We start from the raw sequence: 24,158 nt of genomic DNA on the forward strand, positions 1-24,158 counted from the left end.
ACATTCGAAATGAGGAGGAAGGTCCCCACTGTGAGAGCTAAGAAGCGCTGGAACCGCTTTCTGGAGTGAGGGGGGATCTCTCACTGGAGGACTTCAAGGATGGACCCCCCTGTGCACGATAGACGGAGGGAGGGAGGGATGGATGGATGGAAGGAACAGCCTGACTTCAGAAATTGTGGGCACTCCCATCACTGGAGGTCTTCAAGGCTGGACGGCCATTTGTCCTTAATGGTATAGAGTCTCCTGCTTGTGCATGGGTTGGAGTAGAAGACCTCCAGGGCCCCTTCTCTTCCACCACCCCAAATAGGAGAAGTTCAGAAGACCTGAGCCCTGGTCTACACCAGCCCCTTCCTCATCCCTGAACAGGTGGAGCCCAGCTCCTGGACACACCCACCCACCCACCCTCCTCCTTCCCTTCTCTTCTCTTGCAGGCCGCCGGTGTGAACAGGGGCTGCGGAGGTCACACTCCTTACCCCCTTCTTGCAGGCGGATCATCTCCTCACAGGACGGGGCCAGGGGCTTTCCCGGTGGCAGTTTGGTCTCTATCAGCACTCGCAGGGGTAGGTTCCCCTTGATTTGGGGGGTGGGAGATGGGTGGGGTACTATTATTGTGAATTTAACCAAGCCGCGGCCATTGCCTGAAACAAACCATCGTGGATTGAGCCTTACCTGGTTTTGATGTAAGTTGGCTTGACTGCCCCCCTTTGGCCCGTCTCTCCCAGGCGGAAACGTGTGCCAAGCCAAAAAACTGGCCGACATGGACAGCGAGCTGGCCGCTCTCCTTTTCTCCCGCTTGCGGGAAGTGAGCGGTGCCTTGCAACCCGCCAGCCAGGAAGGCGACCTCACCCGACGCCGGAAGTTGGAGAGGATGCTCTCCGTCCGGAGGAAGGAGTCCCAGGAGGGCGACGTTGGAAGGAAAAGCAGCTTCATCTTGGTGAGGGAAGCGGAGCCCCCCAAAGGGAAAAGGGTGTGGGACCCTCCCCAGGATGTCAAGGCGGGGGGGCAGAAACAGTGGCAGTGGTCTGTGGGAACGGCCTCGGGAGACAGGAGGAAGAGGTGCAGACTAGGCATTGGTTAGGTAAGAGGCGGCCGAGCCCCCAGAAGGAAAAGGGAAGCATCTTAGAAGGGACCCTCCCTAGTTTCTTGGGCTGTAAAGTGGGGCGGGGGGTGGGGAGAAAGGCACGTTCAGACTTGCAAGATTCTGCTACTGTAACCTTAAAAAAAAGCCAGCATTACAACTCACAGTCGTGGTTTCTTGTCTGCACTGGCAAAGTTTGAGACCCAGCCAAGCAAGTGCGTAAGGATTTCCATAAAGGAGATTAAAGCCACCTGCCCCCTTTCTCTCCCCCTCCCCCCCAGGGGCGGCATGAGGACCGGGTTCAGCATTCCCGAGACCTCCAGCTGATCGAGGCGTACCGGGAGCGCATCAAAGCCGAGAGCATCACCTCCATGCTCTGCCAAGCCATCACCACCCACCACGTCATCTACGCCACGTTGGGCACAGCCGAGTTCTTTGAGTTTGCCCTGAAGAATCCCTACGGCGTCCAGCACACGGTGACCATCAGAGTAGATAACCCGGAGCTCAGGTAAAGAACGGCGGGATGTCACCTGCTGGTTGAGAAGAAGAGGGATCCCTTCCTTGTGGGAGAAGAAGGCCCAGAACTCAACGGTGCCCACCACCCATTGTCACCGTCCATTCCGTATTCCCTGGACAAACCAACCCAGATTCAATAACTTCAACAGCGATTGGAGCAGGAGGGCCTCCAGATATTGTTGGTCTTCAGCTGGACCTCCAACCAAGAGACAGTGGAAGTTGGGGGTACACCTGGAGACCGTCTGTAATTTCCAGAAGATGGCGCAAGGAACTCCTTGGAGATGCCTTCTCTCCATGTTGTCCTTGGTCTTCTCCCACGGTCACCTTTCAGATATTGTTGACTCAACCTCACTTCCAACCAAGAGACAATGGAAGTTGGAGGTGCATCTGGAGGCCACCTACAATTTTCCCCACCCTTGAGCCAGGAGAACCAGGAAGTGACCCCAGGAACCACTTGGAGATGCCCTCTCTCCCAAACCACCATCTCCATGTTTTCTTCATGTTGTCCTTGATCTTCTCCTAGCGTCATCTTGGACGTCAGAGAGTGGAGGCATTTTAAAGAACTGACCCAAACTGTCACACCGTTGGAAGAGGACATGTTTCATCTTCACAACGGCCTCACTCCTCAGGTCTACCTCCGTCCCAAGGAGACGGTCTACATCCCCTTCAAGTACCAGACTTTCTCCATGGAGCAGGCCGCCATGATGCAGGTAGGGAAGTCCTCACCCCTCGCTTTTCCTCACGGAGGGTCCTTGATTTATATCCGGTCACTGAAGTAACAACAGCCCCGAAGGTCTTCTGCCATGACATCTCTTTGACTTCCAGCAAGGTCCCCCTGAGCCGACATCTAAGAAAGGTGAGAAGATCCCCATGGCCACCTCTTCTGGAAAGTTCAGCGAGACTCTACGCATCAAGGTAACACAACAGGGAGTGATGGATGGTGCACAGGTCCACTCAATGGGATGGAAAGCTTTTGCCACCTTGTTGAGGTGGAGAATTCCCTTCTTAGCGGGTTGGACGGTGGCCAGAATCCATGGGACGGCATGAAGATGGTGGACCAAAGCTTAGGGAAGGAGTGTTCTAAATCTTCTTCTTCTTCTTCTTCCTCCTCCTCCTCTTCTTCCTCTTCTCCTCCTCCTCTTCCTCCTCTTCTCCAGGTCTCCTTCACGGTGGGCAACGGCAAGCCCCTCGCCATCCTGAGCGTCAGTGTGGAAACCCAGCCCCACACGGTGGATCAGACCTTCCGCTTCTACCACCCAGAGCTGACCTTCCTGAAGAAATCCATCCGCCTGCCTCCGTGGCACACGCTCCCAGGTGGCTCCCAGCTCCTCCTCTGCTCAAGTTGACTGAATCCTAAACAGTTAGGATATGGAGCATCCCATCCACACAACCATAAGATGGGTGGACTTTCTCCTTCACCTGCTGGCTGTGGAATTCTGGGAATTGAAGTCCACCCATCTTGAAGTTGTCCAGGTTGAGGACGACTACTTGGGAACAGCTTAAACAGATGGATACTAAACCAGGAATTTGTATCAAGCGATAGAGAGAGTTGGTCCTAAGGACCTTAAGGTTGGACTTCAGTTCTCCTTGAACTTGGGTGGTCTGTAGATCTGGACCTTCTCAAGATCACCTCAAGAAGTTCTTTCTGCAGAGAATTTAGTTGGCGTGTTTTACGAAGTGGTCCTCTAGCTGGGCTTCTAGTTGAGTGGGTCATAGTCCATCAGAGCTGTGGTCATTGACAGCAAGAAGGGGCCTTTGATTTGAAGGCCTGCAGCTCTTGAGACCCTCGTGTTTTTCCTCGGCAGGGGCTCCGGTAGGCGTTCCTGGTGGAGAACCTGAGGTGTTTGTCCGCTGCAGTGACCCCAACGTCATCTGCGAGACCAAGAAAATGGTACCGTTGACCAGCATAAGTTTTGTGGGTGTGGTTGGTGATTGGTCAGGGCAGGAAGCAAAGGGTTCCAGGGGGAACAAGCTAGAACATGTTACCATGACCGTCACAGGTCAACGAAGCCCATCGTAAATCAGAACGGATGTTAAGTCAGATCTCTAGTGGGTTGACCAACGTGAACTCAACCCTCAAGAATGTCTGTTGGCTGTTGTCAAAGATACCAACATTCATAGGGGAAATCCTTCCAGAGGGTTCTGTGGGAAGGAGGCGGCCATCGGAGTATCCCAGAGTTCTCGGGGGGCATCTCCAGAATGTAGCTTCATGCCGAGATCCATCAGAGCAAAGAGAGGGTAGGAGAACCATAGAGTTGCAGTGCTGGAAGGGACCTTGGAGGTCTTCTAGTCCAAGCCAGGAGAACTTAGACCATCCTGGACAAACGGCTGTCCCATCTCGTCTTGGAAACCTCCACCTTGGGGTTAGCATAGATCATGGATCCAACCTATACAAGTCCCCAGTTTGGGGGCACGGTGTAGACACCAAAATCCCGTGCCCTGATTTTAATTCCCGAAGGAACTGAATTAAATCTGGTCTTGATGTTCTCCTCCAGGGACCTGGGGAACCTCAGGACATCTTCCTGAAAGTCGCTGCGGGTTCGAGTCCCCAAATCCAGAGGTTCTTCGTGTTGATTTACATGTAAGCCTCACCACCTTAAAAACTGCTAAAACTCTAATGGGTGGTTAGCAAAGTCTGTCTGTCTGTCTGTCTGTCTATCTATCTATCTATCTCTCTCTCTCTCTCTCTCTCTCTCTCTCTCTCTCTCTCTCTCTCTCCATCCATCCATCCATCCATCCATCTATCCAGATTATGGCCACAGAAAGTTGGGTGCAATCCGTATGCGTTATAAAGGAACACTAGAGATTGGAAATTTAACTTCAATGGAATTTAATTGTTAAAGCCACCTTCCTTGCCATTCGTTGTTAAGCGAATCATTGCAGCTGTTCAGTTAGGAACATGGGCGTTAAGTGAATTTGTCCCTCCCATTGATTTTGCTCAACCGACGGTCGCAAGAGGGGATCACCTGACCCCAGAACCGTCATAAATACAAGTCTATTACCAAGCGTCTGCATTTTGATCACGGGGATGCAAATGGTCGTAATCCTAAGTCTTTTTTTCCCTTGCCGTTGTAACTTTGGTCACTAAACCGCCGCCATTTCCCTGCCTCTGAGCGCCCTTCCTTCTCCTCCCTCTGGGCAGGGACCCCTGGCTGGCTGCGCCCACCCAGACCTGGCAGTTCTACCTCCACTGCCTGCAGTGGGTGGAGGCCACCTGTGTCCTGGGGCAGCTGACCCGGCTCTCCCTCGTCCTCCGGGGCACCCACGCCACCCGCCAGGTCAGAGCCTTCACCTCCCGCCCGCAAGAGATGAAGGTAAGGGCCTCGGTTCGCGAACCTTTCTTTCCCCCCTCCCCCCAGTCGTTAAGTGGATCCCTGCAGTTGTTAAGTGGGGTTGTTCAGTGAATCTGGCTTCCCCACTGGCCTTGACCGTCAGGCGGTCACAAAAGCGGATCTGCGACCGTCAGAAATAGGGGCCGAGTGCCCAAATTTTGATCATGTGACCTTGGGGGTGCTGTGACGGTCGTAAGTGTGAAGATCGGCCAGAAGCGACTTTTTTCCCCAGTGTCATCATAACTTTGAACAGTCACTGAGCAAACCCTTGTAACTTGAGGAGAGGAAGGAAAGAACGAAAGTGGGAGGGAGGAAGAAAGAAAGAAAAATAAGGAAGGAAGGAAGGAAGGAAGGAAGGACGGACGGACTGACTCTCGGCTGCCCTCAAGACTTGGGGGTCTTGGAACCCCCCCCCCTTGTCCCCATGAGTTGGGGCTCAGCTCTTCCCACGTCTTCTGCCCGCCAGCTGGAGCCGGACGGGGTCTTCGTCCTGCCGGCCAACGGGGTCCAGGACCTGCACCTGGGACTTCGGCCGCAGAGCGCCGGCAGCCGCTTCATCTCCCTCAACCTGGTGGACGTGGAGCTCCACCAGCTGGTCTCCACCTGGCTGGTCTCCGTGTCCTGCCGGCAGCCCGTCATCTCCAAGGTGAGCTCTGGGTGGGGGTGGTCTTGATGTAGAGAATCCGAGGGAAGGAGGGAGGGGGAAGAGAGGAAGGAGGGAAGGAAGGAATGTAGGGAGGGAGGAAGATTAGAAGAAGAAAGGAAGGAACACAGGGAGGGAGGGAGGGAGGGAAGTTTGTGGGTGCTCCATCCCTGGGGGGTCCTTAAGGAAAGGTTTGTCTCCTGCCTTGGCCGGGGGGCTGGGCTAGAAGACCTCCGAGGTGCCCTGAGCCCTCCCGGGTCCTTCCTCCCCTGCCAGGCCTTCGAAATCGCGCTGCCTTCCGGCGGAGGGAAAGGCTTGAACAAGAAGATCACCTACACCAACTCCTATCCGTCCCCCCGGGCCTATTTCCTGCACACCAACCACCCGGATTTGCTGCGCTTCAAGGAGGACTCCTTCCAGGTGAGGGCCGGCCGGAGCGCGGCACGGGGCGGGGTCCTTGGGCGGAGGGGCCCTGGTGGGCAGGCTGCCTCTCCCAGCTCTCCCCTTCCTTTGAAGCCAGAGGGACCTCGATGCCGCTGAGGAGGGGTCCTCCCAGCACTGATAACGTTCCCTAGTTTGGTCATGATGGAGGATAATCCCCAAACTCTCCTGGGCAGGGAGGAGGGAGGGGAGGGGCAAGCAGGGAGGGCCCCGTCTCGGGCATTGAATGGGGTTCACCCTCCTTTAAGGGGCCAGTGGCCCCCTTTGGGGCAGCAGCTCAAACGGGGGGGACTCCAGAGCGGGGCGGCCAGTTCACCCAAGTTCCCCTCTTCCGTGGCCCCCACTCGGTCCCCCGACCCAGGTGCCGGCCTCCTTCACCTCCCTCCCTTTCCCTCCAGGTGGGGGGCGGGGAGACCTACACCATCGGTTTGAGGTTTGCCCCCAGCCAAAACGCCGGCGAGGAGGAAATCCTGATTTACATCAACGACGCCGAAGGGAAGAACGAGGAGACGTTCTGCGTGAAGGTGGCCTACCAGTGACGGGGCGTCGGAGCAGGTGCCCGGATCGAATTAAATCCCCCCCCTTTGTTTCCCTCGGAGCCCCAGAGGGTCCGTAGACACACACACACACACACACACACACACACACACACACACACACACACACACCCTCGCCCCACTCCGCACCCGATTCCTCTGATCCTTCCCGCCACCTGATGGAAGCGGGTCCCCGGAAGCGGATCTTTGCCCCTTGGTCTATGGCGGGTCAGATCCCTCCTCCATCCTGGGGGTCAGGGGTCCAGGCCTCGTCCCAGCGAGGGTCGTGGGGCGGTGAGGAAGAGAGGAGGTTTGCCTTTCGAAGGTAATAATAGTAATAGTAATAATAATCTGCACCCAAAAGATTTTAAATCTGCACATCGGGAGCGTCTAAAGTTGATCTGAAGGAGCTCGACCCTCCTAGCAAACAAGATTTATTCAGTCTGTGTGGTTTATTTTTTATACATGATTTCCCCCTTTTTAGATCCTCGGGGTGCCTTTTATTTAATACCCGGTGGCGTGTCTGGGGAAAAAAACTCTTTTTTTTTTTTTTACTTTTTTGCCGTTCTGCTCTGAATTAACTTGCGAGTCGCCGGTACCCCACTAAGCATTTCTGGTGATCCTCCAAAAAGAGGTGATGGGGGGGAAGGAATCACACTTGAAAGTTAAAAACCTGGAAAAATTGGCCTGTGCTTTTCAAAACCCTCCAAGCCTCAACTGAACACGAACTGTGAACGAGGAACCTGCAGCCTTTTTTCTGCGACGTTTTAAAGAAATTTTAAAAACTTAGAAAAAATGGATACGTATTTTTCCTCCGCCAAACACATTTATCTGCGATATTTGCCAAATGTTGAGGGTCTTCTTTAAAAAAAAAAAGTAGAGAGAAGCAAACAACCACGAGATGCACCCAGAGAAACCGAGCTGGGATCAAACTGGATCGAATTAAATCAATTAAAATGCCTTGGATTTTGCGGAGGGCAAAAATATTTAATATTCTTGTTTTGTTCCTCGGGATGGTTTAGGTCGGTTTAGGGTTGGGAAGATTGCTCTGTCCGTCCGTCCCCACCCCAAATTCACACACACACACTTCATGTGATTCACTTAACAAATGTCTCACTTAGCAACATAAATTTGGGGCTCCATTATGGTCGTAAGTCGAGGACGTAACCTGTGTTAAACCACTGAATGAAAAAAATTGAACGATCCCGGAGATCCGATTTTTAGAATGCAGCTGAAAACCTGCCGGGTTGCAAGACCGGAAGGGGCTAATCTGCAGCCCCCAAAAAATAAAATAATATATATAATGGACCAGGATTAGTGCACCTTGGAGGCAGAGAAACCAGCGGTCTGCAAAACGAGCTAGCCGGCAGTGAAGAAAAAATAAAATAAGGAAACCTGGAGATGAAACTGCTAAGAAATAAATGGGCTTAAGGCTGATTTTTTTTTAAAAAAAATATTCCCTCCGTATTAAGCCTGGATTGTGCAAAAAACCCAGCCGCGGAATTAATTGCAGGCTCGGCGACCGTGGACACAGCACTGGGAAGTGAGACACTCGGCTTTGATACTCCTCTGCAGAAAATTTAATTCCAGAATTGCAAATGATTCTTAAAAGTCGCGGGAAGCCTCAGGTGGCTGGCCAGGAATATCCAGGTTTAAAGCGGGAGCAGAAGGGAGGCCTGTCACAGCTAACCAGGATCGGGCTTCTTGATGTTGAAGGAGGGGTTGCGTCTCCCGGCTGGAAACGTGTCACTTTTCACTTTTAGGGAGCATTTCGGGAAAGAAGGGAGGGAGGCCGGGAAGGATGGAAGGCAGGAAAGAGGGTAGGAAGGGCGGGAGAAGGGAATAAATAAAATAAATATACGCGTGTATACAGGTAGGGAAACCAGGTTATTCTCTCCTCCTCTTTCCTTCCCTCTCATGGATGCAACCATCCATCCATCATCTTTCTCTGTATCCACCGTAGATCCGTCTTATTTCGGTATCCCTCCGTCATGTCTGTCTGTCTCTGTCATGGGCGGAAGTATCGCCCCTCCCCCTATCCATCCTCCTCCTCCCTGTCTCCATCATGTATGCGCCTGCTTTGTCCTGTGCCTCGTGGGGCATTCATCACGTCTGCATGCATGAACCATGTCATGTCTGCGCCTGTCCATCCCTCCCTCCCCCCTGGCTGCCTGTCTTTCCATCGCCTCTTATCTCCCCGTCTCATGTCCGTATCTGTCCATTCGCCCGTCTGCCTCCATCATGTCTGAATTGATCCGTCCGTCCATCCCTCCACCCCATCTGCCTGCCTTTCCCTCCATCATGTCTTATCTCTCCATCTCAGGTCTGTATCTACCTGTCTGTCAGGTATGTAGGTACCTGCCCCGTCTTTGGATCACACCTGTCCCAGAGGCGGCTCTTCAGCCGGTTCTGACCGGTTGAACCGGTGGCGGAAATTTTGAAAACCGGCCAATCCCGCCTCTGACTAGCCCCGCCAACCCATCTATGCTCCGCCTCCCATTGAGTCCCAGCTGATCAGCTGGGTCTCCTTGGGTTGCCCTGCCCAGGAGAACAGAGCTGGAAAGCAGGTTAGTGGGGTGGGGAGAGAAGGGGGATTTTGCAGTATATCCTCCCCCTGCCACGCCCACCAAGCCATGCCCACGTTAGTAAAAATTTTGGAATCCCACCACTGGTCCACCCACCCACCCACCCACCACATCTATCTGTTTTTCTCTCCATCGTGCCTTATCTACCCATCTCCTTTCTATCCCTCCATCCAATCCTGCCATGACTGCATCCGTCCGTCCGTCTGTCTGTCTCCCATCATAGTCTCCTCTGTCCATCTCACGCCTGCGTCTCTCCGTCCATCCCAGGACAGAATTAGAAAAGGAAGCAATCCCGCCCCCCACAACACACACACACACACAGACCAGCAATTCCTTGCACGGTGCAACCCCGCTCCTTCCCTCCCCCCCCCCAGTTTTATGGCAGCCTTTCTCCTTAATGAAGCTGTCCCTAATAATGACGCCGCCCGTCGGATGCCGGAGTCGGTGGGGGGGAGGGAGCGCGCCCAGCATACTCTTCGCGGTCTCTCCATTTCTCTCTCATCAGGAGGAAAATTGGATCCCGGTAATGAAAGAATTAAAACCTCATCTCGGCTCCCATCTCCAGGATAGAGTGAGTGTGTGAGTGTGTGTGTGTGTGTGTGTGTGTCGGTCGGAGGTGGCTCAAATCCATTCCTGACTACCTTCTCTTCGTCCTTTGGATCCATTTATGGATCAGCAAAAACGTATTTATTTCTAATTTATCGACTGCCCGTCTTGCTTCTCTTGGTCACACCAGGCGCGTTGCTTTCTCAGCTTGCTAAGCGAGGTAGTTGTTACGTGAACCTCACCCCATTTTAAGACCTTTCTGGCCACCGTTGTTAAGCGAATTGCTGCGCTTGTTAACGGTCACACGGTCACTAAGTGAACCTTGTCGGAAGGTTGCAAAAGGGGCTCGTGGGACCCCGGGACCATCATAAATAGGAGTTTTCCTGCTGTACTCCAACCCTGTGAGTTTGACTGGGCTGAGGGAGATGCTAAGTGGGGAATTCTGGGAATCGAAGTCCTCAAGTCTTAAAAGTTTCCAGGTTTGGATAAGCCCTGCATTAAAAGAATATCCTTTCTCGCCCCAAACTCACCTGTGACAGTAAATCTGTTCTGTTTTGTGACCCTTTTACAAGCTCCCCCATCCATACTACCTCCTGAACGGGGGGGGGGTGTTTGTTGGCTTCCTTCCTCTCACTCACCTGTGCTTCGGGGAGAGATTTATTACCTGCTCTCTTTAATTCAAGGCCTATAAAAGGCAGGGGGGAAGAACCACAACAATAAAACTTAGCTCTTTATTGCAGGGTGGGGGGAGGGGGCCGAAGTGCCTCACCAAAGCGCCTCCCTGCATTCAGGGTTGTGATCGTGTGAGATATTAAACGTGGAGGGCTGTGACGAAGGGAAGGAGGGAGGGAAGAGACGGGGAGCGTGACGATGAGGCCCTTGAAAGGGCCGACCACAAGGAGAAGTTTGATTGGCATAACTGGAGGATGGAGAGAAGAGAGGAACGCAGAATAAAATACAGAACAGAGAAACGAGGGCAGGAGAGGAGAGCAAAGGAGAAAAAGGAAGGGTGGAGAAGTAGGAAGGAGACGAGAGGAAGGGGAAGGAAGAAGAGAAAAGTGGAGGGGAAGGGAGAAGAGGGAAGAAAGGAAGGGGAGAAGTAGGAGATATGGGAAGTAAGAAAGGAAAGAAAGAGAAGGAGCAGAAAGGGGAAGGAAGAAAGGAAGGAATGGAAGAACGGAAAACATCTAATCCTGGGACACTGGGCCCTGAAACACCCCCCGGACCCCAAATCCCACCTCTTTTGTTGCTTCACCCCCCCAAAAAGAGGATGCAGATCGGTTGCAGCCCCCCCAGGCGGCCCCTTTCTCGGCCTCCGCCTTGTGCTGTGCAAACACCCGGCCTTTTAACTGACGGATGGATTTTCCTGTCATCCGGGCAGGCTGGTTTAAATTACTCATTAACTTTTACAGCAGTTACTTGTTTTCGGTGACTTCCACAAGGACGCGCTGATATTAATCTCGACCCTCCTGGGAGGCCGCCTGGTATTTAAAGGAGGCCCGGCGGCGGGCTGCTGCTGCGAACGAACGAACGGCTGGCAGCTTTGCCGACAAATGCAAATAGATCATCAGCTGCTCGGAGCCATAACAAAGTTGACAAATTCTTCCCAAGGTTGTTCTCTTTCCTTCTCGGTTGCAAAAAGGGGCCGAGATTATGGGAGAATTTAACAGGGCCGCCTCCTGGGTCATTCTGGGCTCCTGGACCCTTGTCCAGGTGTGGATTTCCAAAGCCCAGAATTCACCAGCCAGCCATGCCCACCTTCACGGTCTTTTTCCCTCCCACTCCCTAGAGGGGAGAGATTGCAGGGAAAGGGATCCTAAGAGAGTAAGCAGGCGCGCGCACACACACACACACACACACAGGCAGCAAACGGGATGCGTGTGCACCAGGGAATTCTGGGAGATTCTCACAGGTTGAGCTTCTCCGACCTGGTTAAAAGGGATCTTATGGACTGCCGGAGTGGCGTATGTTCCTCTTAATGTCTTTGGCTTCGAGAGATGTGGAGATGCGATCAATCTCGACGTGCCATGTTAGCAAATGCTTTGAACAGCGGGAACTGGGAATAGGGCCAAAGTCCTCCTCTCATAGATGAGATGTCTTGAAGTGGATGAAATCCTTCCTTCCTTCCTTCCTTCCTTCCTTCCTTCCTTCCTTCCCTCCCTTTTTCTTCCTCCTCCATTTTCTTTCCTTTCTCCCTCCCCCCCTCCTTTCCTCCCTCTCTCTTCCTCCATCTTCTTTGTCCTCCTTTATTTTCTTTCCTTCCTTCCTCCCTCTTCTCTCCCTTCCTTCCCTCCCTCTCTTCCTCCCTCCCTCCATCTTCCTCTGTCCTCTGTTTTCTTCTTCCCTTCCTCCCTCCCTCCTTTCCTTCTTCTTCCTCCTAATTCTGAGAAAACTTGGGAGGTCCGTCTGTCCGTCACCAGTGTCAGCACCGCCACGTCTGCACGAGAGAAACCCCCTAATTAAACCAAGGGGGGGGGCGCTTGCGCACTCTTGGCGGCCTGCCAGCTGCCTAATGACATGTCGTCAAGCAGGATCTTTATTAGTTAAGATGAATATTTAGACTCGGTGCCAAAGTGAATGATGACAGGCTCACTTAGAGGAGGCCGAGCAGCGGCTGCCGGCTAATGAGATTGGTTACTTCGAGCAGACTCCTCAGCGCAGCCTGAAACAGACTCGGCTCACGACTCATTATCTTGACGGACGCCAAGCGAAGCTCGGCCAGGAGGGAGACCGAGGCCAGCTCTTGGAGAGATGTAGGTATAGGATAGAACCCAGAATAACGGAGGTGGAAGGGACCTCAGAGGTCGTCTAGTCCAGCCCCCTTCTCAAGCAGGAGATCCCGTAACATTTCTGGACCAAATGGCTGCCCAGAGGGATGAGGTTGCATCGGAGAGCCACTTGTCCACCATGCAGATAAATCCTGCAGGTTGGGCTAGAAGACCTCCCCGCTCCCTTCCAGCCCTAGGATCCGATCTTCTATTTACCTGGACGGTTTTTTCTCTTCCCAAGAGCTGAAAACTGCTTTTTCTCAGTTTCCAACGGCGTCACGGGCGGAAAAAAGAAGAAGACTTCGGTGAGCACCGGTTGTCTCAACGCCATTGATTTTATGTTTCTTCATCCAGACCTGGGCGCTGTTTGAGTGATTTTTCCAGCTTTTCTCCAGCAGTGAAAATTGAGTTTGCCCGCAAGACGGAACTCCTTGGCCAAAGGCATCGGTTGGGTCTGAGAATCCAGTCTTTTTGCACTGAGTGGCTTTAGGCTGGGCTGGTGGGACATTAAACCCGGATCCTCTGGCATTACAGCAACAGAAGGCGCCGGAAAATCTCACCGCCATATCAAAACAAAGCTACATGCCTGCCTGTGTGTAGAGCAGTCATAGAAATGAGGCTTCCATCGGTCCTCCACTTCCGACCGTTTGCTTAAGGACCATTTGAAGTTTCGATGGGGCTGGGGAAAAAAAGGTTATTTGCAAGCAGTCCTCACACCTACGACCGTTGCAGCATCTTGAGGTCATGTGAAGAGAACGCTTGGCAGCTGGCGTGGACTTAATGATGGTTGGAGTGTTCTTGGGGTCACGTGATCCCCTTTGGCGACCTCAATGGAGGAAGGCAGATTCACTTAACAACCTTGTGACTAACTTAACAACTACAGGGATCCGCTTAACAACTGTGGCAAGAAATGGTCATAAAACGGGGCAAAGCTCACTCAACCGCCGTCCCGCTTTTTTGGGTGCCGTTGTGACTTTCAACGGACGGTTGTAAGTCGAGGACTATCATCCGAAGACAGCGGGAAATTCGATCGCGTGCTATTTCTGGAGCGTGTCTCCCCAAATCTCCCATTGGTGGGCAGGAGTGACAGAAGCCGTAGTGGATCCGCTCTCCAAGAGAAGCTGATTAAAAGTCTTTTTTCTTTTTCCAGTCCTTTGCAACATACAAAACCCCCTATTTTTAAAACATTTTTTTTCTTAAAAAAACAAAACGAAACCCAACTCTATCGGTGATTTTTCGGAAAGGTCGCCCTTCTGTATCCTTCCCTTCTTCGTTTCTTCTGAGGATTCGGCCGAACCCCAAAGCAGCAGCTTCTTCTCTTTAAGGATTTTATCTTTTCAACTGTCAAGTTTCCTTCCTTTTTCGTTTGGGGAGAGAGAGAGGGAGAGAGAAGGCGCATAAAAATGGACAGCCTTTTGTGATTATTTTTTGTGTGTGTGTGTGTGTGTGTGTGTGTGTGTGTCCTTCTGGGAAATCTTTTCTTCTCCATTCTTCAAACGCAGACGCAGGCCGAGCCTTGAGCTGTTGACCTTCCTCTCTCCGAGAAAATAAAACTCCCCAAATCAAAGCCAGTTCATTTCTGTACGTGGGTTTAGCTCATCTTTAAAAAGTGGGCAAAATAGAACATCCACTGGGCTTAAAAACCAGAGGACCGGAATAAAATCCTTTCAGAGAGGGGGTGGGGAGACAGAACGGGGCCCCATGGAGCGTCCATTTAAGGGAAGATGACAAATCTGGCAAATTTTTAGGGAAAAATGCAACAAATTGGACTTCCAGGGGAGAAACGATGGGTTGCAAAAAGCAGAGATGAGGACCATGATAGAATGAAGAGTCCATTGTAATTCCTCTCTGGACAACAGGGAGAGACCTTGAGATCACCCACTAGCGCTCCGGAAAGCACTGGATTTCAGAATAGAATAGAGCTGGAAGGGACCTTAGAGGTCCTCTGGTCCAACCCCCTGCGCAGGCAAATGGCTATCCAGACTCTTATTGAAAACCTCCAGCGATGGAGCATCTACAACTTCTGAAGAGAAGCTTTCACTGTCAGAAAAATTCTTCTTTTAATTCCAGGTTGCTCCTCTCTTTGGTTGGTTTCAGTTTTCTTCTTCTCTTGCCTTCTGGGGCTTTGGAGAGCAGCTTGACTCCCTCTTCTTTGGGGCAGCCCCTCAAACACTGGAATACTGCTATCATGTCACCCCCAATTCTTCTTTTCTTTAGACTCAGCCAAACCCCCAAACTGCAACCGTTCTTCATATGTTTTTGTCTCCAGGCCTTTAATCATCTTAGCTGCACTTTTTCCAAAGTCTCAACCTCTTTTTTATATTTTTTGTAACCTTTTTTGTAGTTTGCACACTTCAAGCTTGCAAGAAATGAGGCCTGCCAGAAAATTGGTTTGCCTATCTCTTTTAAAAACGTTAACCACCACCAACGCAACAATAATAATATTATCATAATTCAGCATTTCATGCTCACACTGGGAAGGAATGGCGTGTCTTTATTTTTCAAAAAACGTCGAAAAGGCCCCTCGTCTGCTTCGTCAACCGGATGCGATGCCTGCAATTCTGTTTTCCCCTCTCCTGGTCTGGAGAACAAACCCTAATCAGATTTTGTTGCCATTAGCCTCCAACCGCCCACCGATTCGCTTAAGATTCACAGCTCCAAAAATTTGTTCTCAGCAAGATCCGCCTTTTAATCCCTCACCTTCATTTGCTGTTACTTTGGGACGGAATTGCTTTCGACTCGCCTTGGCAGCCCCCTAGGGACGGGCGAATTGTGTGTGCGGTGGGGGGGGAGTTTATTGACTTTAGCCCACATTAGCAAAGCAGTGTTCTGCCTGGGAGAGTCTCTGTGTGTGTGTGTGTGTGTGTGTGTGTGTGTGTGTGTGTGTGTGTGTATATACATACATATCTGTCCATCCATACTATCTATACCTACCCAGCTATCTTATCTACCGCCTATCTCCCTCCCTATCTATCATCTATCTTATTTATCTCCTTCCCTATCTATCTATCTATCTATCTATCTATCTATCTATCTATCTATCTATCTATCTATCCATCCATCCATCCATCCATCCATCCATCCATCCATCCATCCCATCCATCCTGAATCAGAGTCTGTCTTCTAGGATTTGCAGGGCTCTATTATCTACCTTCCCCTAAAATTACATAAGCCTTAATGCTAACGGCTGCAGAAACTTCCAGAAACTTTTTTTAAACCCGCAATCTTCCGTGTGCCTTTCTTTAAAATGCAAATTTCACGGAGGCAGGATTTGAAATGCAAATGGGCAGGGTTGGTGCTTAATTAGCAGCAGCTCATTTTCCTTTTGCAGACGTTGAGGGGAGAGTTTTAATTCCAATCTGGATAGTCCTCAACGTCCGCCATTACAAACCCCCATGCTGGCTGGGGAATTCTGGGAGTTGAAGTCCAAACTCTTAAAAAGGTTGGGGAACATTAGTTTTAGAGGGAAGGCGGGGGGGAGGCAAAATTACATGGAGGAGACACAAAATCGAATCCCTTGCAGTGTGCTTTGCTCGCAAAATAACCAAACCATCATGTCATGGCTTAACGTGATAGCTTGGCCCAGTCAACAGGACGAGAGGGACCTGGCTTGTGGTTACTCACCCAGAGTTGCTATAAATTTAATAAAATGGTTGTTATTGGCTGCCCAACGTCTTGAAAAAGAAACTATAAGCTGGATTTTGGCCTGACCCTTGTGAAGATAAAGCCCGACTACTGATGGGGTTAATCCAGAGCAATTAAATGTCTGTTTGCAAAAAACCCTTCAAGTCGTCTTCACCCGCGCGGCTTATAAATATGTAATGATGCTAACTAGGCCTTAATTTAAAAGTTATTTATCTTCGGGTTTTTTTTCTTCTAAAAATATTTGCCATGCTTTCTGCCTGGGCATTTAGATTAAACCAACATGAGCCGGGAGGGAAGAAATTGTCTGAAATTGATCTGAGTCGAACCGCCAAGTGGGAGTGGAAGGGTTCGGCTTTGTTTTGTGCAAAGGGGGGTAAAGTTGTGATGGGATTTGTTTTTTTCCTCCTGTGTGGTTTTTTTGGGGGAGGTTTGATGTTTGGGGATATTATGGCAGGTAGAAGCAGTGGGGGTGTGTTGGGAAGTTAGAGAAAATAAGTGGAGGAATACAAGGAAGGAAGGGGGAAAGGAAGGAAGGAAAAAAACAATTGGTAGGAGAGAGAGGAAGGAAGGAAAGTAAGGAGGGAGGGAAGGATGAGAAAAAAGGAAGGAAGGGTTAGGTTAAGCAAAGAGAAGAATTGGGAGAGGGAGGAAGGAAGGAAGAGGAGAAGAAATAATGAAGACAGGAAGGAGGAAGGAACAGAAGGAAAAGGGGTTGGAGTAGTAGAAGGGGAGGCAAGGGAAGGAAGGAAGGAAGGACGGAAGGAAAGGAGAGAAGTGGTAGAGGGGAAAGGAGGAGAAGCAGATGAAGTAGGAAGAAAAGGAAGGATAGGAGAAGAAATGGTAGGAGAGAAGGGAACGTAGGAGAGGAAGGAAGGGAGAAAAGAAGTATTAGGAGAGAGGGGAAAGAAGGAAAGAGAGGTAGAAGAGAAAGAGAGAAAAGAAGAGAAGGATTCAGCCAAGACCGGTTTTAAACCAGCATTTGGGCCAACCAAAGCTCCGGTTTGTTCACAAGGAGCTCAGCTAGAGATGACCCAAAGTCTTCCAAGGCCAACAGACCTCCGTAGGCCTCTTCTCTGACCCAGTTACCTTTTTTTCCTTCTTCTTCATTTAATAAGAGAAGAACGCGTCTGGAGGATCAGGGCCAAGGAGAGCACAGAATAACCGCGCCGGAAGGGACCCTGGAGGTCATCGAGTCCAACCCCTTCCCACCCCCGCTCCAGCAGGAGCAATTCCGGACCGATGGCCGTCTCCATGGGTCTCTTTTCAAAGGCCTCCAGAGAAGCTCTGCGGTTTCCCTCTCCCTCTTGCACAAGTCATTCTTTTAAATGACTAAAAATAAAAAAATGGAATCGGGGGGGCTCCAAAGGCCACCGTTGTTTTCCCGAGGACCGGCACGTTTAGCGCCGAGCCTGCTTGTCATGCAAATGCATGCAAAGCCCATCTCATGCTCCGTTGCAAAGCTGCGCTCGCTAACCTGGCAAAGAACATCGGGCCGCGCCTGAATTCTCCGGAAATTTCCATAAAAAGCCTCCCCCTCCCCCAAGCCTTGATGGCTGAGCCAAAATCTTTCTCATGCCTGAATGGAGGGTAAACAGGCGCCGGTTGGTTTAAACAAGAAATCTGCCCCCCCCACCCCACCCCACCCCCAATGGAGGGAGAAAAACGTGCAGGGATTTTGCCTTCATAGAATCAGTTTTCAAAACTTGATGGATTCAAATCTGTCTCCTGGCAAAAGTGGGGAGGGGTGAGTGTGTATGTGTTTGTTGACTTACGACGGTTCATTTAGCGACCGAAGTTACAATGTGAAAGAAGTGACTTCTTCTTTCTGATCCTCCCTCCCTCTTTTCTTTCCTCTTCTTTCTGTTCTTTCCTTCCTTCCCTCCTTCCTTCTTTCACTATCCTTTCTTTCGTTACTTCCTCCCTCCCACCTTCCCTCTTTTCTGATCCCTCCCTCCCTCCTCCTTGATCCTTCCTTCCTGATCTCTCCTTCCTTCTTTCTTTCCTTCCTTCCTGTCTTTCTCTTTTCCTTCCTTCGTTCCTAATCTCCCTTCCTTCCTTTCCTTTCCTCTCCTTTCCTTTCCTTTCCTTTCCGCCTTTCTCTTTCCTTCCTTCCTTCCTGATCTCTCCTTCCTTCCAACCCCAGAGGTTGCCTCCCAGCCTGGCCTTTTATCTCCCCAACCCAGAGGCTGTCAGAGCAGCTGCTCCAGAGAGATAGCAGAGTGGCCCACCCAGCCTCTGGCTCCCGGGCTTCCCGGTTGCACCTGGCCAGCCCTTGTTTTGGCCCAGGAAGTTGGTCTAGATCCAGGCTTAGAATGGAGGGGGGGGTTATTCCGAATTAGGGGAAGCGGGAATAAAGGATCACTGGGGGATTTCCAGGAAGCTCAGTCCTGAAATAAATCCTCCTCCTTGTTTCTTTTCTTCTTCCTCCTCCTCCTCCTCTTCTTCCTTCTTTTCCTCCCCTTCTCGTACATCATCTTCCTCCTCCTTTTCTCCTCCTTCCTGCTTTCCCTCTCCTTCTCCCTCTTCCCATTCCCTCCTTCTCATGGTCGGCCACCAGCAGTAACTCTGTTTGGATCTGGTGAGAAGCAGAAATCCTATTTCGGGGCTAAACCTTCTTTTTCAGTGAGATACGGAACATCCTCCAGTTTTTTTTAAAGTCCTTCCTTGAACCTTTCCTTGAAATAACTCGCGTTCCTTGTTGTTCATCGTCCCCCTGTCCTAAATGTTCCGGTTTTCCTCCTCTTGGTCCACCCCCCTTCATCGGACCTGCCCCAGCCTTCCCATCTCGTTCAGCCCTGCCCTGTGATATTTTGTCAGCAAAATCCATATTTCCCAGCAATTCCAGTGAGGGCCATTTTGGGTATTTCTGGAGTGTCACCATTCGACGCCTGCTGAATCACATCGGTCCCTGGGCAGCATTTAAAAACAGCAAAAGCCTTTGCAGTGAAAATTAAATGCTTGTGTTGCTATACAAAGGTCCTTCTGCAGTGCCACTGCCAATACCCGTATGAATCTTTGCTCCTTAGCGCACATCGGGCTCCTAAATTACGCGTTCTCCTTCTCGGCATGGCACACCCCCCCCCATTTCCTATGCATTTTAGGGACCCCTCTGAAAGGTGGTTGCAAAGATTTGCAAAAGTGCCACGAAGGTCCTGTAAATTTGCAAAACGCTCTTCACGCCGAAAGTCATAAACGCGTTTCTTCCAAATGAAAAAAAATTGGATGTCAAGGTTGAATTTTGTCCACCTGGAAATAATTGAAACGAGAAACACATCTATAAAAACACATGCTTAGATTTTTAATATCAGCCCTCCTGCGAATATCAACGTCCCCAAATATTGGTTTTCAGTGGATTTACCGTTTTCTTCCTAATCTTCTTGGGACTTTTCTAACCTGCTGGGTTTGGAACAGCAGGAAAATTGGGAAACCTCCTTTGTGACAAGGACCCCAGTTTGCAAAGCGGGCTTGGTTTCATCGGCCTCACTGTGGATGCCCCGATCATTTAAAAATGCGGAGTCCTTGACATACCACCGCAACGGAGTCCAACCTTTCCGCTGCTAAGCAAGGCAGTGGTTAAGCGAGCTTTATCCCGTTTTACAATCTTCCCGGGCCCTGTCGTTAAAGGAATCGCTGCAGTTAAGTTAGGAACACGGTTAGTGAAGTGAATCTGGGCTTGGGGGTTGCTGGCCCACAATGGGAGGGGTGGGTGTGTGGGTGTGTGGGTGTGTTGCAGGACCAAGGGCTGCAACGGTCGTAAATAAGGTACCATTGTTGGGCCTGTCTTCCTCGCACAGTTCTTTATTTAAAAAAAATAGTTTATTAAATTTTCACCTTTAAAAAACAAATTCTATATACATTTTTTGCAGTTATTTGTGACATCAGTTGTACCATTCTCCTATACATACATATATATCCCCCCCCGGAGTCCCCATGAGGCCTGTCTGGCTCCCAGACGAGTGCAGGGAGGCCTGGGGGCCAAAACGGGTCACGGGGGGGTCCAAAGCTCCTCCGCACCCCCATTTTGGTGCTCCTGAGGCTCCCGGGAGGCTTCCTACTTTCCCCTCAAAGTCTCCCTCCCCCCCCCAAGACTAGGGCTCTTCCCCCCACAACCCCAACTCTCGTAGGCTCAACGTGGACCCCCCTCCCATCGGACCACCACGATGCGTCCTTGCTGTAACCAACCCCCTTCCCTCCCGCTGGTTTGTGTCCCTTCAGGACAGGCCGGGTACCGGGGTGTTATTTTGCATTCCTCCCCCCCTCCCTCTTTTCCTCTTCCGCCCCCCCCCTCCCTCTCCCCTCCCTGCCTCGGTCCATTGCAAGCCGCGCTTTGCCAGCTTCTCTGGTGGCTTCGCGCCTCATGGTGGGGAGGGTGGCCCTGCTGAGAGGTAATGGATGCAATCTTCTCTTGATGGCTCCCAGGTCTGTACCCAGGGAAGCCGTGCAAAATTAAAGCCTCCCCTTTATTTGTTTGTTTATTTGTGGGCTCCGCAGTTGCCATGGAGACGGGAGGCCGGGGTGGCCTCGCCTTCCCTTCCGCGGAGGTGAGGTGCGCTGCCTTCCTCCTTCCACTTTGCCGCCAAGGGGAGTTTTGTCGGTTAGCGAGGCTGTGCTGGGCGGCAGGAGGGACTCCTCGGGTGGGGGGGGGGGGAAGAGCTCCGTCCCTGGGGCCGGGAGAGGGGTTAGAATCACAGGGTCTTGGGCCTGGAAGGGACCTTGGAGGTCTTCTAGTCCAACCCCACCGCTCGAGCAGGAGGCCCTGCGCCACTAAGGCCAAAGGGCTGCCCAGTCTCCTCTCGAAAAGAGGGGGTCAGGCTAGAAGACCTCCAGGGTCCCTTCCCGCTTTGTTTCCCTGCCCGAAACGCAGCTCCCCAGCCCCGCCGTTCTTCTAAAACCAACTTGTCAGCTTCCTCCCGGAGAGGGTCACATTTGGGGCGCCTGGTTTCCTTCCTTGCTGGGGGGGGCTGTGTGTGTGAAACAGGGAAGCAACCAGCCCAGAGGGAGGGGAGGCGCGCCTTGAGTTCCTTCTCCAGCAATCTAATTTGTAGGCAATTTGCTCACTCCCGTAGAATTTTAATTAGTGTTTTATTTCTCCGGCTCATATTATACCTTTAATCCAAACCATCAAGGCTTGGGGGAGGCGGCCGCCACTGGTGGGGGGGTAAGAGAGGCTCAGCGGGGAACTGGGTTTTCTGGTCAAATAAAATTTCTGCTGCTGTCTGTAAATTACCCGGTGGGGTCTGGAGGCAGACAAAACAGCCCAGCAACAGCACAAAGCTCCTTAAAGGAACATCAGTTCTTTAATGGGGTGTGCGTTGTGTGTGTGTGTGTGTTGTGTGTGTAGAAGTTGCTGGAAGCGGCTACAGCGATCGGCCTGCACTTCTAGGAGGGTCAGAGAAACGGAGGCAAAAAATCGCAGCTCTTCCTGGACTTCACAGCCACAACTGACCTCCAAATCTCGGTCGTGTGCGAAGGGAGCTTTTTGCCCCCAAGTTACGACCTTTCCCTGCCATGGGTGTTAAGTGAATCCCTGCAGGTGTTAAGCGGTTGAGCGAATCCGGCTTCCCCCATTGATGCTGCTCATTAAGAGGTCCCCAAAGGGGGCAGGGGTTTGTCTGGTGACCCCAGGGACGCTGCCACGGTCGTAACTATGAATCAGTTGCCGAGTGTCTGCATTTTGATCCCGTGATTATGGGGGTGTTGTAAGTAAGTACGAGAAATGGCCATGAGTCACTTTTTTTTTCAGTGCTGCCATAACTTCGAATGGTCACTGTAAGTGAACTGTGGAGGATCACCTGTATTTTGTGATGGTCCAACTCTTTCCCCACCCATTTCCCCTTCATTTCCACCGGGTGCGGGACCCTCCTGGAGGGCAGGCTCACAAAATGGGGGCTGGGAAGGGCGTGGCCGCTCACCAAGCCTCACCCGAAGCCCCAAGTGTTGAAGGAGAAGGAGGCCAGGTCTCTGACTTGTTCCACCCCAGGCAATTTTGCTTCTCTAGTCCTGAAGTGATTTTCCACCCCAGGCAAGTGACCCCCCCCCCACCTTCGACACTCGCGGAAGCGAAGAAATGTTATCATTCTTGCAAGAAACAGGGAATTTCCCCTTGGACTTCCTTTGGGCTTTTCCCCAGGAATCCGCCAATGTTTGCAATGATGCGTCTCTGGTTGAATTCCCCAGAATTGGCTGTTCTGGCTGTTTTTTACCCCAGCCCTGTTGCGGGGAGGGGGTGTGTGTGTGTGTGTTACCATTTTATTTTATTTTATTTTATTTAAAAAAAATCTCTCTCCCTTTTGGTTCGCTCCTGATAATCCCCAAGCCTTAAAAAATCAGAGCGACAGAGGAAAATTTGGCGTTTTGGGCCGTGAGGTTGTTCCTGATTTGGGGAATGTTTAATATTTCTCCTTTTAAAACTCTCCAAATCAGATGACAACTATTTCCTCCTGCCACCGATGTCTCCATTCTCGGAAACAAAATTATATTTAAAATAAAAGTGTCCCCCACTCAGCCAATTAAGCCCCCCCAGTTTGAAAAAAACGAGCAAGCCTCTTTCTTTTGACATAACCTGGCTTGCGATTGCAGTTAAAGTTATTTGCTGAAGCTTAGGGGCAGGTTGAACGAGCCTTGGTTTTTGGAGTAATTTGTCTTTTGGGCTGCAAATCTCTCCCACCGCAATTCATTTGTGTCGAGGTTTTTGGGGGTTTTTTTTGGCTTCCTGGACACAAAAGTCAGCCGTGCAAATCTAATGAGCGAGTTGGGCAGGAGGAGAGTCTGCACCGTGGCGGAGAAGGCTGGGGAATGTGACCAGGAGGAGGAGGAGGAGGGGCGAGAAGCAAGGGGATAAGCGCAGGAGTTACAAGGGCGAGGAAGAGGAGGGGAAATCGGTCCTCTTCTCCGTGGGCCTCCTGGCTGAGAAACCGAAGAGGGTTGGGGGGGAGAGTCGGGGGAGAGCTGGGTGTGGTTGGTGGAGGGGCTGGGACGTTGGGAGAGAAGGAGGGATGGAGGGGGGTGATGTGGGCTTGAGGGAGGGGTGTCCTGGCTGGTTGGATGCTTGCAAAGGGTCAGGCCTGTGAAGCGAGGGGACGAGGAGTAGATGCCCTTGGAGTAGGGGAGATCTTCCTCTCCCCCTCTCCTCCTCCCCTTTCTTCTCCTCCTTCACTCCTCCACAACCACTCCTTCCCCCATTTCTTCTTCTCCCCCTCGCCGCCTCCTCCATCACTCTTCCCCTCCTTCTTCATTCCTCTGCCATCACTCCTTCTCCTTCCCCCTTTAGTCCTCCATCACCACCACTCCCTCTCTTCCTCCTCCTCCTCCCCTTCCTCTTCCTTTCTTCTTCTTCTTCTCCTCTTCCTCCTCCTTCTCTTTCCCTCCCCCTCCCCCTCCTCTTCCTCCTCCTCCTCCTCCCCTTCCCCTCCTCAGTGGAGACTTTCGCATCTCTTGTCTGCTTTGAATGTTGGAAAATGAACATCGGGTTCTCCCCATGGACCCTAGAGGTCATCAGCTCCACCCCTCCCCATGAAACAGTTACAAAGCCAATAGGAAGAAAAACCACCAAGGGAAAGAACAAGAAAAAGTAGCAACTTCGGCCTTTTTTTTTCAGTGCGGTAGGAGAAATATATATATTACAGCTTGTTGCTTTATCCTCCTGAACATTTCAAGCCCATTTCTATGACAACGAAACCCTTCGCCTTCTCAGACTTGAAAATCAAAGTTGAGGGAAGTTTTTTTCCCCAAGGTTGAGCAGAAAAAAGTCCTGAAGGAGAAGCAGAACTAAATGCCCTGTTTCCCCCCTTAAATGAAAAGTTGGTTTTGCCATCTCTGCCAAAGGAGGCATCTCCGCTGGCCATCCCTTCGCTAAGTCCTTGAATTAGGACCACAGTGTAGCCTCAGATTTTTCTGGCTAAGCGAGACATTTGTGAAGTGAGCTTTGCCTCATTGTATGACCTTTCTTGCCACTGTGGTTAAGCGAATCACTGCAGTTGTTAAATGAGTCACGAGATCATTAAGTGAATCCGGCTTCCCCCTTGACTTTGCTGGTCAAATGGTCGCCAAAGGGGGATCACGTGACCCC

General features: G+C 51.2%; 1 protein-coding gene across 18 annotated transcripts in view; it reads left to right on the forward strand.

The window, feature by feature from the left end:
- The window catches only part of NPHP4 (nephrocystin 4), a 98,868-nt gene that overhangs the window by 21,954 nt on the left and 52,756 nt on the right, over positions 1-24,158 (forward strand). For 12 of the 18 annotated variants that reach the window (XM_087914970.1, XM_087914965.1, XM_087914964.1 and 9 more), the window contains 12 exons: positions 432-560; positions 723-934; positions 1,360-1,586; positions 2,118-2,304; positions 2,420-2,509; positions 2,752-2,908; positions 3,400-3,485; positions 4,090-4,175; positions 4,737-4,908; positions 5,393-5,572; positions 5,846-5,989; positions 6,409-8,266. In XM_087914970.1, coding sequence (XP_087771096.1) covers positions 432-560; positions 723-934; positions 1,360-1,586; positions 2,118-2,304; positions 2,420-2,509; positions 2,752-2,908; positions 3,400-3,485; positions 4,090-4,175; positions 4,737-4,908; positions 5,393-5,572; positions 5,846-5,989; positions 6,409-6,549 — 1,811 coding nt within the window. In that variant the 3' untranslated portion in view covers positions 6,550-8,266. Of the gene's footprint in view, positions 1-431; positions 561-722; positions 935-1,359; positions 1,587-2,117; positions 2,305-2,419; positions 2,510-2,751; positions 2,909-3,399; positions 3,486-4,089; positions 4,176-4,736; positions 4,909-5,392; positions 5,573-5,845; positions 5,990-6,408; positions 8,267-24,158 lie in introns of those variants that run through there. The other 6 variants (XM_087914972.1, XM_087914957.1, XM_087914959.1 and 3 more) reach the window with 1 other exon arrangement.

This window comes from Pseudonaja textilis, chromosome 18 (genome assembly GCF_049901715.1).
Source record: "Pseudonaja textilis isolate UNSWEBS1 chromosome 18, rPseTex1.2, whole genome shotgun sequence".
Taxonomy (NCBI): Eukaryota; Metazoa; Chordata; class Lepidosauria; order Squamata; family Elapidae; genus Pseudonaja; species Pseudonaja textilis.